The sequence below is a fragment of the Paroedura picta genome, chromosome 5 (assembly GCF_049243985.1).
Source record: "Paroedura picta isolate Pp20150507F chromosome 5, Ppicta_v3.0, whole genome shotgun sequence".
Taxonomy (NCBI): domain Eukaryota; kingdom Metazoa; phylum Chordata; class Lepidosauria; order Squamata; family Gekkonidae; genus Paroedura; species Paroedura picta.
Window position 1 is genome coordinate 15,720,663 of NC_135373.1, and position 12,676 is coordinate 15,733,338.

The window sequence follows — 12,676 nt, forward strand, 5'->3', positions numbered from 1 at the left end:
CCAGACAGCAGCCATTTTCCCCCGAGGAACTGCTCTTCATTGGTCCTGGTGTTTGTGATGTAATTGCAAAGACAGGAGAACTCTGAGCACATGCAGACTGCTCCCGCTCGCAAGATCTGTAGATGTACTACTTGAGGGGGTCCTCCTTCCCTCCCAGTTGTAATTCCAGGTACCACCTAGAGGTTGGCAAGTGTGCTGCACCCCAGTCCCCCAGCCCCACACCCAACGTTCGATGCTGGGGAGAAAATCCCCCTTTCAACCACTCCAGCCACTCCGGTTTCATTTCACAGGGAGGCTTTATTGGCATCTGATAAATGAGGGCGATAAAAACATAACAAAAGTAGAAAAAGAAGTGCTGGTGGGGGGCGTGGGGGCAGAGTACGGGGACCCTAGGGACCCTGCGGCTGGGGCCGTTTCTCTCCAGCCAGAGCGGCGCCGGGGGAGGGGTCAGGTGAGGACGGGTGGGAAATACACCTTCCCTGTCCAGTCAGAAGAGCGCCTTCAGTCGGTTCCCCCTGGGGTAAAGGTGGTCTGGAATCTCTCCTTCAACTTCCGGAACTTCTCTGCAAACCAATTCCTGCAAAAGGGAAGACAATGTTGAAAGACTTCTGGTTGACCCCAGGCAGTTCTGGATCAGAAAATTCCTGGAGATGTGGGGCAGGGGAGGAATATCTTTTGCATTTATTCCTGCATTCAATTTGTAGCCCGCCACTCCCACAGAGTGGCTTATGGAAGGTAGCAGCATATATAATACTCATAGCAAAAGCCCCGTTAAAATAACCAATAAAGCCCATCCATGGTGGCGACAATACCTCTCCCCCCTCTCCACAGTGTCTCAGAGGACATAGCAAGTAGCTGCATACCTGGCTAAATCAGGGAGGGGTCCAGATCTAATTACCCTGGCCTCACCCAAAGGCCTGAGAAAGCTCCATCAGGGCCCTCAGCTCTCCCAGGAGCCCATTCTACCAGGTGGGGCCCAGGACCAAAAAAGCCCTGGCCCTGCTCAAAGTGAACCTCCCTTGGGCCAACGACCTCCAACCGATTTGCACCCACAGAGTGTGGGGCCCTGCGGGGGACATAAGGAGACTGGTGGTCCTGCCAATATGTGGGACCCAGACCATCGATGGTCTTAAAGGTTAACACCAAAACCTTGAACATGATCTGGGCTGCAACCGGCAACTAGTGCAGCTGCCTCAGCACTGGCTGGATATGGGCCCTCCAAGATGCTCCTGTGAGGACCCTAGCAACCGCATTCTGCACTAGGTGCAATTTTCAGGCCAGGGACAAGGGTAGCCCACGTAGAGTGAGTTACAGAAGTCCAGTCTGGAGGTGACAGTTGCATGGATGACTGTGGCCAAGCAGTTCAAGGACAGATAGGGTGCTAGAAGTGCAGATGGAAAAATGCCAAACGGGCTAGTCCAGGCCCTGGGCCTCCACTGATAGGGAGGCATCCAGAATCACTCCCAAGTGACTGGCTGCAGGTGAAAAGGCAAGCTGCACCACAGCCAGGTCACACAGGCACACTTCAAAATCTGTGGCCTTCCTGCCCAGCCACAGGAGGCGTTGAGTTTCATGTGACTCTGCTCTAACCATCCAGTTATGGTTTCCAAGCAGATGTATTTGGGGTGGAGGGGAGCTCAGGTGGCCATCCATCAGGAGATAGAGCGGGTGTCATCTGCATACTGGTGACAGCCCAGCCCATAGCTCCAGACCAGCTGGTCCAGAGGGCCCATAAAGAAGTTAAACAATGAGGGGGGAGGACCACCCCCTGAGGAACCCCATAAGGTTGATACGGACGCAACAACTCCTTCCCCACAGACACCCTTTGTGTGCAGCCCCAGAGAAGGAGCGCAGCCACTGAAGGGCTGTCCCCCAAATCCCAGTCTTGGTGAGGTGGTGGGCTAACAACTTGTGGTTGACCACGTCAAATGCGGCCAGCAGATCGAGCATCACGAGAATGGCCAACCCGCCTTGATCCAGTTGGTGCCAGAGGTCATTCCGTAAGGCAACTGGCACTGTCTGCATTAGGGTTGGGCGCTTCAGCATCCGAAGCGGCCGTTTGCGCCCGAAGCAGCCGGTGCCATGGCATGAATGGCCACTTTGGATGCCCAGGTGCCCAACCCTACTCTCCATCCCACGGCCAGGAGGGCATGGAGAGAAGCATGACTAGTATGGGTTGAGCGCCAAAGTTTACTCCATGGCAGCACTTTCAACCACCTTACCCAGAAACCCAAGATGTGAGACTGGGTGGGAGTTGGCCGGGTCCTGAGGATCCATTGATGGTTTCTTCAGTAAGGGATGAACCAGCACCCCCTTCAGCACCTCTGGGAACTCCCCGGTCAACAGGGAGAGGTCAACAATATCCCTTAGAGGGCCTCCTACCCGCTGGTCGCTCGTCTTGAGCAAGCAGGAAGGACAGGGATCAAGGGGGCAAATGGTCGCCCTCACCGACCCCAGCAACTTGCCCACTTTGGTTACTGAGAGCTGCCTGAAGCCATCAAACGAATCCCCCCAAGGCCTCCAGTTCTCTTTCCGTCTCTAAGGTGGCAGGAAGGTCCTGATGGAGCGCCAAGACTTCATCCGTGAGAAAGATCGCTAATGGCTCACTACCTACTTCCCACTGAACACCATTTTGGCATCCTCCATCAAGGGCAATGAGATCAAACTACCGCAAACAGCTGTGCTGGGCGAGAGCTCGCGGCTGCAAGGGAGGTGGCATAAAACTCATGTTTAGCCACTGTCAGTGCCATCTCATAGGTGTTCATGCAATAATACATTCTTGCCACCTCATCACGCGTCTTCCTCCACACTCGCTCTAGCCGTCTCTAGCCATATACCATGAAGCCAGTCTGAGGTGAGGGCACAGAGGGTGTCGAGGAGCGTTCTGGTCAGTGGTGTTTATCAGAAGAGGTCGCCAGTCCTCCACCAACGCTGCCAGTGAGTCGCCGAGAAGCATTGGGTCTTGCAGAGCATTTAGGAATCCAATCGGATCCATGAGTCTTCACTATCCAAGTAGGGAGGGAGAATGGTACCCTAAACCAGGCCTTCAGGGCGTAGTGGTCCAACCATGGGATGATGTCTGCTGCCATCAGATCCACCTTTACCCTGGCCCCAAAGTTCAAGTTGAGGGTGTGGCCAGCTTTGTGGGTGGGGCCAGTAACATAATGGTAGAACCCTGGCTTTGCCATGGCTGACACTAGGTCCGAACCAGACCCAGAGGATGGCAAATCAGCATGGACACTAAAGTCCCCCAAGATTATGAGTCTCAGGTATTCCAACGCCCAGGCCATCACCACCTCCAGGAGACTCAACAGGACTTCTGGGGATGCACCGGGCAGTTGATACACCAACCAGATGACCAAGCTGTTCACTGAGCCCCACTCTATGCTGTCACACTCCACTCCCGAGATAGATGGCCCCAGGACAGCCCTCCCAGATAAGAATGGCCACCCTTCCCCCTACCATGGAGCTGGGACTGGTAAAGTACTAAAAACCCAGGAAGAGCAAGGGTTGTAAACCCTACAGGGCCCTCTTAAGTTCTCTCTCTCTCCCTCCCCCCCCCCCCACACACACACTTATTTTCCCACTATTGCAAGGAGGAACCTGACCCCTGCTGGCAGAACTAGCACATTACGCCATTTCCAGGAGACAGTTTTAGGGAGAGGCCTTTTGGGATCCCACCCTTGGAGATAATTTTTCCAGCATGCGTGCAAGATAGGCAGTGCAGCAAGACAGCTTCAGCCCTCGACTCGGTTTTAATGCACCCTGTCGTTTTACTCAGTCAAGCATTTTTTTAGAGAAACAACTCCCCACCGCAAACCCACTAAGCAGGAAATCCCTCGAGCAGCCAAGCCCTCGCCAGCCCCTTTGCCCATCCCTGCAGATTGTTTTTGGCCCCTCCCCAAGAACTAGGCAGATGTTCACCTGGTCTTGTTGCTGATTTCGCTGTTGTGCAGGTCATGGAGGGCTCCCTTGGCTTTCTCACCAACATCGTCAAAGAAGGTCTGAACGTCTTCTTGGAACCTCTCGAACTTCTGAGACAAGGTGGGCTCCGTCACGGAAACCTCAGCAGAGTCTGGGGGACACCAGGGGGAAAGGCAAGGAAATCCCATTGAGAAATGGACCTTGGCGCTTGGAAATGCCAGAAACTCACATCTCTAGGCCATTCCTGGTGTCTTGCATTATTGGGGGGAGGGGGCAATGAACAAGACGCAGCAAGTCTATGCAACTGCTTAGATCAGCCCTTTCTAAACCTTTGATTATGGAGGAGCCCGTGAAATAATTTTTCAGCTTCAAGGAGCCCCGGAAGTGATGTCAGCTGGCCATGCCCCCTGCCACACCCCCAGAAGTGGCATCACCTCCCAAGGAGGACTGAAGGGGGAGACAGAAGGCAGCTTAAGGTGAGAGTAGGCATCCCCCCCCCTTGCAGGCACAGAACCACAAGAGAACTTATTCATGCTTGGGAGGGAGAGGGAAGGGGGGCAGCAAAAGTGGCCAGTTCCCTAGCTTGTGGTCTCTGGAGTTCCCACGGACCCCTGGCTGGGAATCCCTGGCTTAGATCATTGCCAAATATGGCATAATAAATAGAGGACCTCCTGGCTGTCATCAAAGCTTGCCTCATGGGCACAGGAAGCAGGGCATTTTGGGTGGCAGCCCCACAATTCTGGTTCTAACAAAGTCCCTGGCTCTCTCCTCCGAACTTCCGGCGTAGCGATCGCCATTTTTTTTTCCTCGGAGAGAGCAGAAAGCAACGAACCAGCGAGCCTTCATTCACCCAGTGAGGCTTCTCTGGCTGCAGGCCCTCCACAGAAGTGCTTTAAAGGTCCCCTAAGTCCCCAACCACCACACAGCCCCATTTGCCAGTTCCCTTAATTTTCGACCGAAAATCGCGCCCATGCAGGGGGGGGATTTTTCTTTTCATTCAGGGGAGCATGGCAACGATGAATCACCAGCTCACATGCCAGCTGCCAGCTAAATGGGGCTCTCTGTTGCAACGAATTAACGCATATTCGTTGCAACGTGTTTTTTTTTTTTTTTTGCTTTTCTTAAAGGAAAAGGGGCTTTCCCGGAGCATGATACCAACCGCCCATTGGCTGTTCATTTGACTAACAGCCAGGGGCGGGACAAAGCACAGGAAAAACCGCTTCCTGTCTAGCGATTTTTGCAAGACCGGAAACCTGTGGGAAACGAATGAAACGCTACTAGATTCCACTACAAAGGCAGGTATGCGCTACGCCGAGATTGCACTTTTAAAAATAGCGTTTCCGCTTTGTGGGACCAATTGACAACATTGGTCCTTGTGCGGAAAGGCCCTAAATATCGAAGAACAATGCATAGGCTTCTGTGTTCTACAGAACTCTTCATCAGATGTGCGCTTCAGGATATGATGGGGACACAGAGAGGGAATGTCATGTTTCTAGGCCTGATGGAAAAGCCCTTTGATGCTTGGAGATCTCTTTCATGTATGTCTTTTTTTTAAATAATTGTTTTATTTGCATAGTAAGCTGCTTTGCAGTTCCACCCTCCAGGAATTCCCCAATTGGGAGCTGACAACCCTCTAGCCCAGGCCTTCTCAACCAGGGATTTCTTGATGGCCTGGAAGGGTTTCCCAAATGGGTCGGAGTTAATTCATTTTTAATATACTTTAAAACAATTTATCAGGTGATGCACCATATATGGTCGTGTCGACCTGCCCCTCCCAGGCCAATGATGAGCCTGGAGGGAGTGGGAAGGGGAGGGGCCCGGGTGGGCGTGTCCACAGCTCTGCTTTCCAACCATATTCTGGACAATCGTGCCACTTCTGGGGTTTCCCAAAGCCTGAAGGATGTTTCAGGGGGTCCTCAGTGGTAAAAAAAAGTCGAGAAAGGTTGCTATAACCAGTTCAAGAGGTTTATCCAATTTAATTTGCACTTTTAAGTCTCAATGCTCTTTTAAACCGACCTGCAGTTTTAAGTTCTGATTAACTTTACATTGGAGTGACATGTCATGGTGGTTTGCCTTAAAGCGTCTCATAGAAAGCCAAAACCCAACCTAACCAGAAAAGTTAGGAACCCAAAGGTTGAGCTACAATTCTTTTTAAATGTGCAGTTATTTATTACACAAAATTTTAAAAGCATCTATCAATCACATAGCCCTCAGAATTCAAAAACATCTCATTTCTAGCTGCACAAGGAAAAGACTAAATGTGCTTCGACTCAGCAGTCCAAATATCGTGAGGAATGCATAAAATCAAAGGGCAAAGAAAAATCTGCGAGGTGCTGCTCCAACTAGTCTTTCAAGTGTAAATCTATCTGATTTGGAGCCCACCTTCTAAAATATACAGTTCCTGAGGCCACCCTTCTGCTTTTGCCCAGCTCTCAATCCCCAGGGCATTCCCACGTGGGTCAGAAAAGGCTTTTACTAGTGCCATGTTATATATTGTGGGTGGTGGTTTGCCTTTAGGGCATGCCATATCCCATCAGAGGAAAAAGGAGGCTGCCATTTTCTCAACCCCACCCCCCAAATAATTAAATTTGAATATTCTGATGATGGAGGCATAGGCTCCTCCTCCTCCTCACCCAGTTGCCACAGCCCCAGAGTTCAACCTGCCGTTCTACAACACATCTGGGTATCCAAGAATGGATTCCCCCATGTGACGCGTTCTTTGAACCCGAGGGTTTTCAGGTTATTAAACAAACACACCTGCATGCATCCAACACTAGACAGTGCACCACAGAACGTACTCTGCACGCCTCAAGGACACTCCCATGCTTGGGGAAGTATTCTTGGCAACCAGGTGCTTCATCCGCGAGCATCTTATTATCTCTGTGCCGCTCTTCAGGTAACAACCTCCTGGGCCTGACGGGCGACTCCAGCCCACGCAGGCTGCTGTGGAACCAGCTGGGACGGGAAACCAGCCCTGCTCTGGCAAAGAGACAAGCGTCTCTGACCGCAGTGAGGGGAGTTCCCACAACAGTAGTGGCAGGGAAGGGCAGGGGGCAAGGCGTGCTCTAGCATGTGAACGGGAGGGCGCTGTCAGAGGGCTGGTCACGGGTGGCAGGCGATGAGGCGAAGGAACAACGACCCGGGTTCACTGGCCTGGCCCAGCACGGTTTCTCTGTAGCCTTTGGGAAAGACTGGCCCTCCTCAGCTGGATCGAGATCGGGGGGCATCGGGGCTTTTGCCGGCTTCCGATAACAACAGTGTCCTTGCTCCTACCTCAACAGAATCCGAGTCCAGGAGCACCTTTAAGACCAACAAAGATTTATTCAAGGCGTGCAAGCACTCTTGTTTAGAGGCAGTATGCCTCTTAAAGGTGCTACTGGACTCGGATTGTGTTGTGCTCCTTCAGACCAACACGGCCACCCACTGGAATCTTTGCTCCTACCTGTCACAGCAGACAAGGCCACCAGGAGCACAGCAATGGAGACCGCAAGCTGCATGGCGTCCAGTGGATCCGGGAGTCTCTGGTGGAGTAAAGAAGGAGGAAGAGTGACGGCTGAGATTTGAACAGTCCCACTTCACTATTGCGGCTTTTTGGGGGGTTGAGACCCCGTCCTCATCTCCCCTCCCCCAAATCTTGTGGTGTCCCTAAGGGGCTACAGGCCTCGCAATCCAGCTGACTAAATGCAGGCTGATAAGGCCCTGCTCCACTTAGTTTTGTATTGTGGTCTTCACAACAACCTTGTATGGTAGGTTGGCTCAATTATCTCCCCAGGTAATAAAGGTATCCCCTGTGCAAGCACCAGGTCATGTCTGACCCTTGGGGTGATGCCCTCTAGCGTTTTCATGGCAGACTCACTACGGTAGTGCCAAGCAAAAAACAGCCCAGAGCACCAGCTGAGAGGTGAGATTCGTAACGCCAGACTACACGCTTCGTACTTCAGTCTCTGGAGAGGAACTGAACCCTACATTTTGGGCAATATCCCCAGAGGGCTACAACTCCCCATTCTCTCCCAAGCTACTGGAGATGCCAACTGGGCAGAAACAAAACCGGGTTGGGCTGTTCTTCGGCTCTGATCTGCAGCTGGATCTGCAGAGGTCAGCGGGATGAAAAAAGCCCTTTCCCCAGCTTGGAACTTGATTGTTGTCTGCAAATCAAGCTGTTTCCTGAGGCACAGAAGCAGACGCTGGTAAAAGCATCGGGGATCCTGCCAGTAGCATATCCTTTTGGGGCTCCCTGGTCTCTCCAGTTCTTCTCTTGTTTTGCCCGATCTTTGAGAACTTGCCTGAAGCCAGATCCTCCGTTCAGCTCCGGATCCTCTGCTGCTCATTCCCTCCCCCCCCCCCCCCGCACAAGCCACACATGACATTCTGCTCTGCTCCTGCCTCTTGGCAGAACAGTGGCCACATTGCCATGGCAGGATTGTTGAATGGCTGGCTGCAACCATTCAACCGGTGCAGTTTTAATTCCCTGCACTGAATGTGCAGAAAATGGGGGAAAGTAGCCATACCACATGAGAATCCCGAAGGAATCAGGGCCAGAGAACTGAGGGAGGCAAACCAATCCCCGCTTGCCAAATACCCTCATTCTCCACTACCATCACAGTCCCTGTCCAGTCACTTTTTCACACACACACACACCCCTCTTCTAACTTAGTTCTTGTCCTAGCAGGGGGTTGGACTAGGTGCCTGTTGTGGTCCCTTCCAACACCAAGATGGAATAAAGAAAAGCATTCCCAATCATTCCCGATCTGGCTTTTTTTTTTTTAACTATTGACCACATTTGTGTTGGTTTTTAAAAAACACCCCCATTAAAATCTAGCCCTGTGGTCTGAGCGGCCGCCTGGCAGGAAGGCAAGATGCTCTCGGGGGACCCAGACGGAGAGCCCTGCCTCTGCTGACCAGCACAGAAGAACGTGTCCGCCTGGCACACACTGTTCTTAGACTGCTGCACCAAACCCACAGGGTGCCTGGCTAGGCCGCTAAATTGACATGGTTCCGGTCGGGCTGAAGCCCTCCCCTCCCAGGCCGCTCCGTCCTCCATCCCTCACTTACATGCCGCTGAGAGAGTCAACCAAGGCAGGCAGCAGGCGCATCCTCACCCTCCGCAGCTGCTCCCTATAAACCTGCACCCCGCCTCCCTCCTCCGCCCCTTTCCTCCCCTCTCCTCCCCTCCCCTCCCCTCCCCTCCGGGGTGCAATCCGACTCTTCCTTCCCTCTCCTCCACCCTATCATTATTGTGTTGCTCCATCCCTTCCCGGAAGAATCCAGCTTCAGCCGAGGGAGCTGCACCAAAGAGAGCCTGCAGTTTGGAGGAACAGCTCTGGCTTTGGCTCTTCCAAGGCAGCCAAGGGGACATGCTTATTATGCTGTCCGAGTTTTTCTCTCTTTTGGGGAGCCAACGAGAATGATGAGAAAGGCAGGCTGGACATGCTCACACACACACACACACAGAGCAGGCTCTCAATGGAGCCGTTCCAGTCAGAGGCAGTCCACCCACAAAGGGATGATCCAATGGGGCAGTTCTGGGCTACAAGTGGGAAAGGGTCCCTCCCTGTCACTGCTGTGTCTCCCCTGGTTTTAAACTGGGAAATGGCTCACCAGTGGCGGGTTTGCCAGGGAACACGCAGGCTCTGAGCGTCAGGCGTACCTGCGGGGCACAGTGATTTGACTGTCCGGTGCAGGCACTGGAGAGACCTGGATTTCTTATTTCTCCTTGAGAGCCAATGTAGTGTGGTAGTTAAAGAGTGTAAGCTTCTCATACGGAGAACTGGGTTTGATTCCCCTCTCCCCCTCCACATGTGGCCAGCTGGGTGACTTTGGGCCAGTCCCAGTTCTCTCAGAGCTCTGTCAGCCCCACCTACCTCACAGGTGTCTGTTGTAGTGAAAAGAGGGATACAAAAAAAACCAGCTCTCCTCCTTCTTCTCCTTCTCCTTTTTCTTCTTCAGGGGACCGAGCCCTATGAGGAGTGTTCAGCCTGGAGAAGAGGAGGTTGTGAAGGGACAGGATGGCTCTCTTGAAGGATTGGAAAGGTTGTCACTTGGAGGAGGGCAGGGAGCAGTTCCTGTTGGCAGCAGAGAACAGGACCCACAGTAAGGGGTTTAAACTACATGTAGAAAGGTACTGGCTACAGATCAGGGAATTTCTTTTTACAGTCTGAGTAGTTCAGCAGTGGAAAGGGCTGCCTAAGGAGGTGAGGAGCTCCCCCTCACTGGCAGCCTTCTAGCAGAGTCTGGACAGATCCTTATCCTGGATGCACTAGGCTGATCCTGCATTGGGCAGGAGGTGGGACTATATGGCCTTCATGGCCCCTTCCCACTCCAGGATTCTGGGAGTCGAGTTCAGCAGTGGAATGGGCTGCCTAAGGAGGTGGGGAGCTCCCCCTCACTGGTGGTCTTCAAGCAGCCGCTGGAAAGATCCTTATCCTGGATGTTTCAGGCTGATCCTCCATTGAGCAGGGGGTTGGACTAGATGGCCTTTAGGACCTCTTCCAACTGCATGGTTCCATGATTTTTCTTTTTCTTCGCCTCCTCTTTTACGTTACTTTCCTCCTTCTCCTCTCTCTCTCAACCTAGCCTATCTCACAGGACTATCGCCCAGGAGAAAGGACCAGCTAGAAAAAATATCCAATTCAATGAATACAGAAAGAAGAAACAGTATCTAGGGAGGCCAAGCACGGACATTATTTCTCCTGTGGTGCACAAGATGCTGCCAGCCAATCCAATCAACACATTAAAGCAGGGGTTGTCAAATTGCGGCCCTCCAGATGTCCATGGACTACAATTCCCAGGAGCCCCTGCCAGCGAATGCTGGCAGGGGCTCCTGGGAATTGTAGTCCATGGACATCTGGAGGGCCACAGTTTGACTACCCCTGCATTAAAGTGTAGCGACGGGAACTCCTGAGGCATTATTTTGACTCTACAAGATGTCAGGGTGTGTTATAGGGTCGTCACCTCCAGGCGGTGACCAAGATCAGTTCCCCTGGAGAAAATGGCTGCTTTGGAGGGTGTTCTCTGAGGCATTTTATGCCACTGTCATCCCTCCCTGCTCCAAACGCAGTCTCCTCTGCTCCACCTCCATCTCTCCAGATGTTTCCGAACTCAGGTGTTATATCAGGCGAGGCTGAGAAACGGGAGGGTAGCCCATCCACGTTAGATTATGGGCGGGAGGGGGGGTATCCTTCCTTCCTCAGTTCCCTGCCTTCAATCCACACGGGCCCCCCAGCAGCTGTTTATAAGAACAGATAACCCAGTCACAGAACTACAACTGTGATTTGGCCCCAAATGAGGCCAGGGGAAAAAGAAGAAACAGAGGAGAAAAGTTTCCTTGAAATACTCAGATTTCTGGCTGAACAAAAGTGATGTTGTGATATTCTTCTCTGGCTAATCAGGGATCATTCAGCCTTGGAATCTGTTTCTGGTTCTTGAGAAAGTTAGGGGGCGGGAAGGAAGACCCCCGAGCCCCTGTGGCATCCCTTTCCCACAGCTGCTGACCAAACACATCTCTGGTTGTCATCCCTATGTCCTGACCTTCAAAGGTATACTGCCTCTAAACAAGGAGGTTCCATTTTGCTGTCGCGTCTGGCTACTGATTGGCCCTCCGTGAGTTTCTCGAGACCCTTTCAAAGCCAACTAAACGGGGAGCTGTTGTGGGGCACTGAAGAATGGATCGCGCTTAGGAAGCAGACGGTGGGGTGTGCTCCCCTTTGACACATGCGCAGGGAAATTAATCCCTGTCATCAGAAGACCCGTTGTGATTCCTGATCCTCTCCACCCAAGACCAGCCTCCACCACATGTACCATTGTTGCCCAAGCAGGCCCAGAAAACCATGTGGTTGCCACTCCGGGTTGGGGAATACTTGGACATTTCAGGGGTGGAGTCTGAGGAGGGCATGGTTTGGGAAGGGAAGGGACTTCAGTGGCATAAAGACCAAGAGGCCATCTGCAGGGGAACTGATCTCTGTCGGCTGGAGATCAGGCGTCAACATTGGTTACCAATCTGTTTCCGGGTAAAGTTTAAGGTTCTGGTATTAACCTTTAAGGCCATACGTGGTTTGGGTGCTACTGACCTGAGGGATGGCTTGGTTGCTTATGCCCCCCACAGGGCTCTTCACTCTGCGGTTATGAATTTGCTGGTTGTCTCAGGCCCCCAGGGCATCCGACTGGCCTTGACCAGGGCCCAGGCCTTCTCGGTCCCGGCCCTTACCTGGTGGAATGAGCTCCCGGGAGAGCAGAGGGCCCTGTCGGAGTTGTAAGCTTTCCGCAGGGCCTGCAAGACAGGCGTGGGGTTGAGGCCAGGGCAGAACCCCGGATTCTAACTAGGACCCCTTCCCATGGTTTAGGACATCTGTACCCACTCCTCAGGGGAAGAAGACCTGGCCTCCGGCTGGACAAGGTGGGAGGTAACCGATTGATTAGAAGTTGTCGCCACTTGTTGGTTCTTGTAAAGTGCGGGGTTTATGGGGTTTTACTGGATTTTAACGTTTTATTCTGTGAGCCGCCACAGGTTCCTAGGAAAAGCAGCGGTATATAAATCGAAAAAATAAACAAATAAAAATAAAACACGGGCGATATCCAGCCACAGCCTGGAGGCTGGCAAGCATCCCCTGTTCCCTTGGCCTGTTTTTCTCCTCTTATGGGGCCATATTAGCCAGCAGCCCACAAAAAGGCAGGCTGTAGTGTTGCAAGGTACCCACTGATCCAGGGTGGGAAATCCCTGGGGATTTGGGAATTAAGTCAACGGGGTGCAATGCCA

General features: G+C 52.5%; 1 protein-coding gene across 2 annotated transcripts; it reads right to left on the bottom strand.

Moving 5' to 3' along the window:
* Positions 1-277: 277 nt before the first annotated feature.
* Positions 278-9,069, bottom strand: APOC1 (apolipoprotein C1). 2 transcript variants are annotated; one of them, XM_077336640.1, is made up of 4 exons: positions 8,977-9,069; positions 7,367-7,445; positions 3,925-4,075; positions 278-577 (listed from the first exon to the last, which is right to left on the bottom strand). In XM_077336640.1, exons 2-4 carry the CDS (start codon positions 7,419-7,421, stop codon positions 502-504), a joined length of 282 nt encoding a protein of 93 aa, XP_077192755.1. In that variant the 5' UTR covers positions 7,422-7,445; positions 8,977-9,069; the 3' UTR covers positions 278-501. The 2 variants fall into 2 exon arrangements, with proteins under 2 accessions (XP_077192755.1, XP_077192754.1); XM_077336639.1 differs by lacking the exon at positions 8,977-9,069 and adding an exon at positions 8,208-8,267.
* Between the last annotated feature and the right edge of the window lie 3,607 nt (positions 9,070-12,676).

Excerpts from the sequence above, each read along its gene's own strand:
- APOC1 (XM_077336639.1), bottom strand. The coding sequence starts at position 8,252 with ATGAGCAGCAGAGGATCCGGAGCTGAACGGAGGATCTGGCTTCAG. Across the intron at positions 4,076-7,366 it reads GGCCTTGTCTGCTGTGACAG|ACTCTGCTGAGGTTTCCGTG; the intron begins GTAGGAGCAAAG and ends GGTGTCCCCCAG. Across the intron at positions 578-3,924 it reads GAAATCAGCAACAAGACCAG|GAATTGGTTTGCAGAGAAGT; the intron begins GTGAACATCTGC and ends TCCCTTTTGCAG.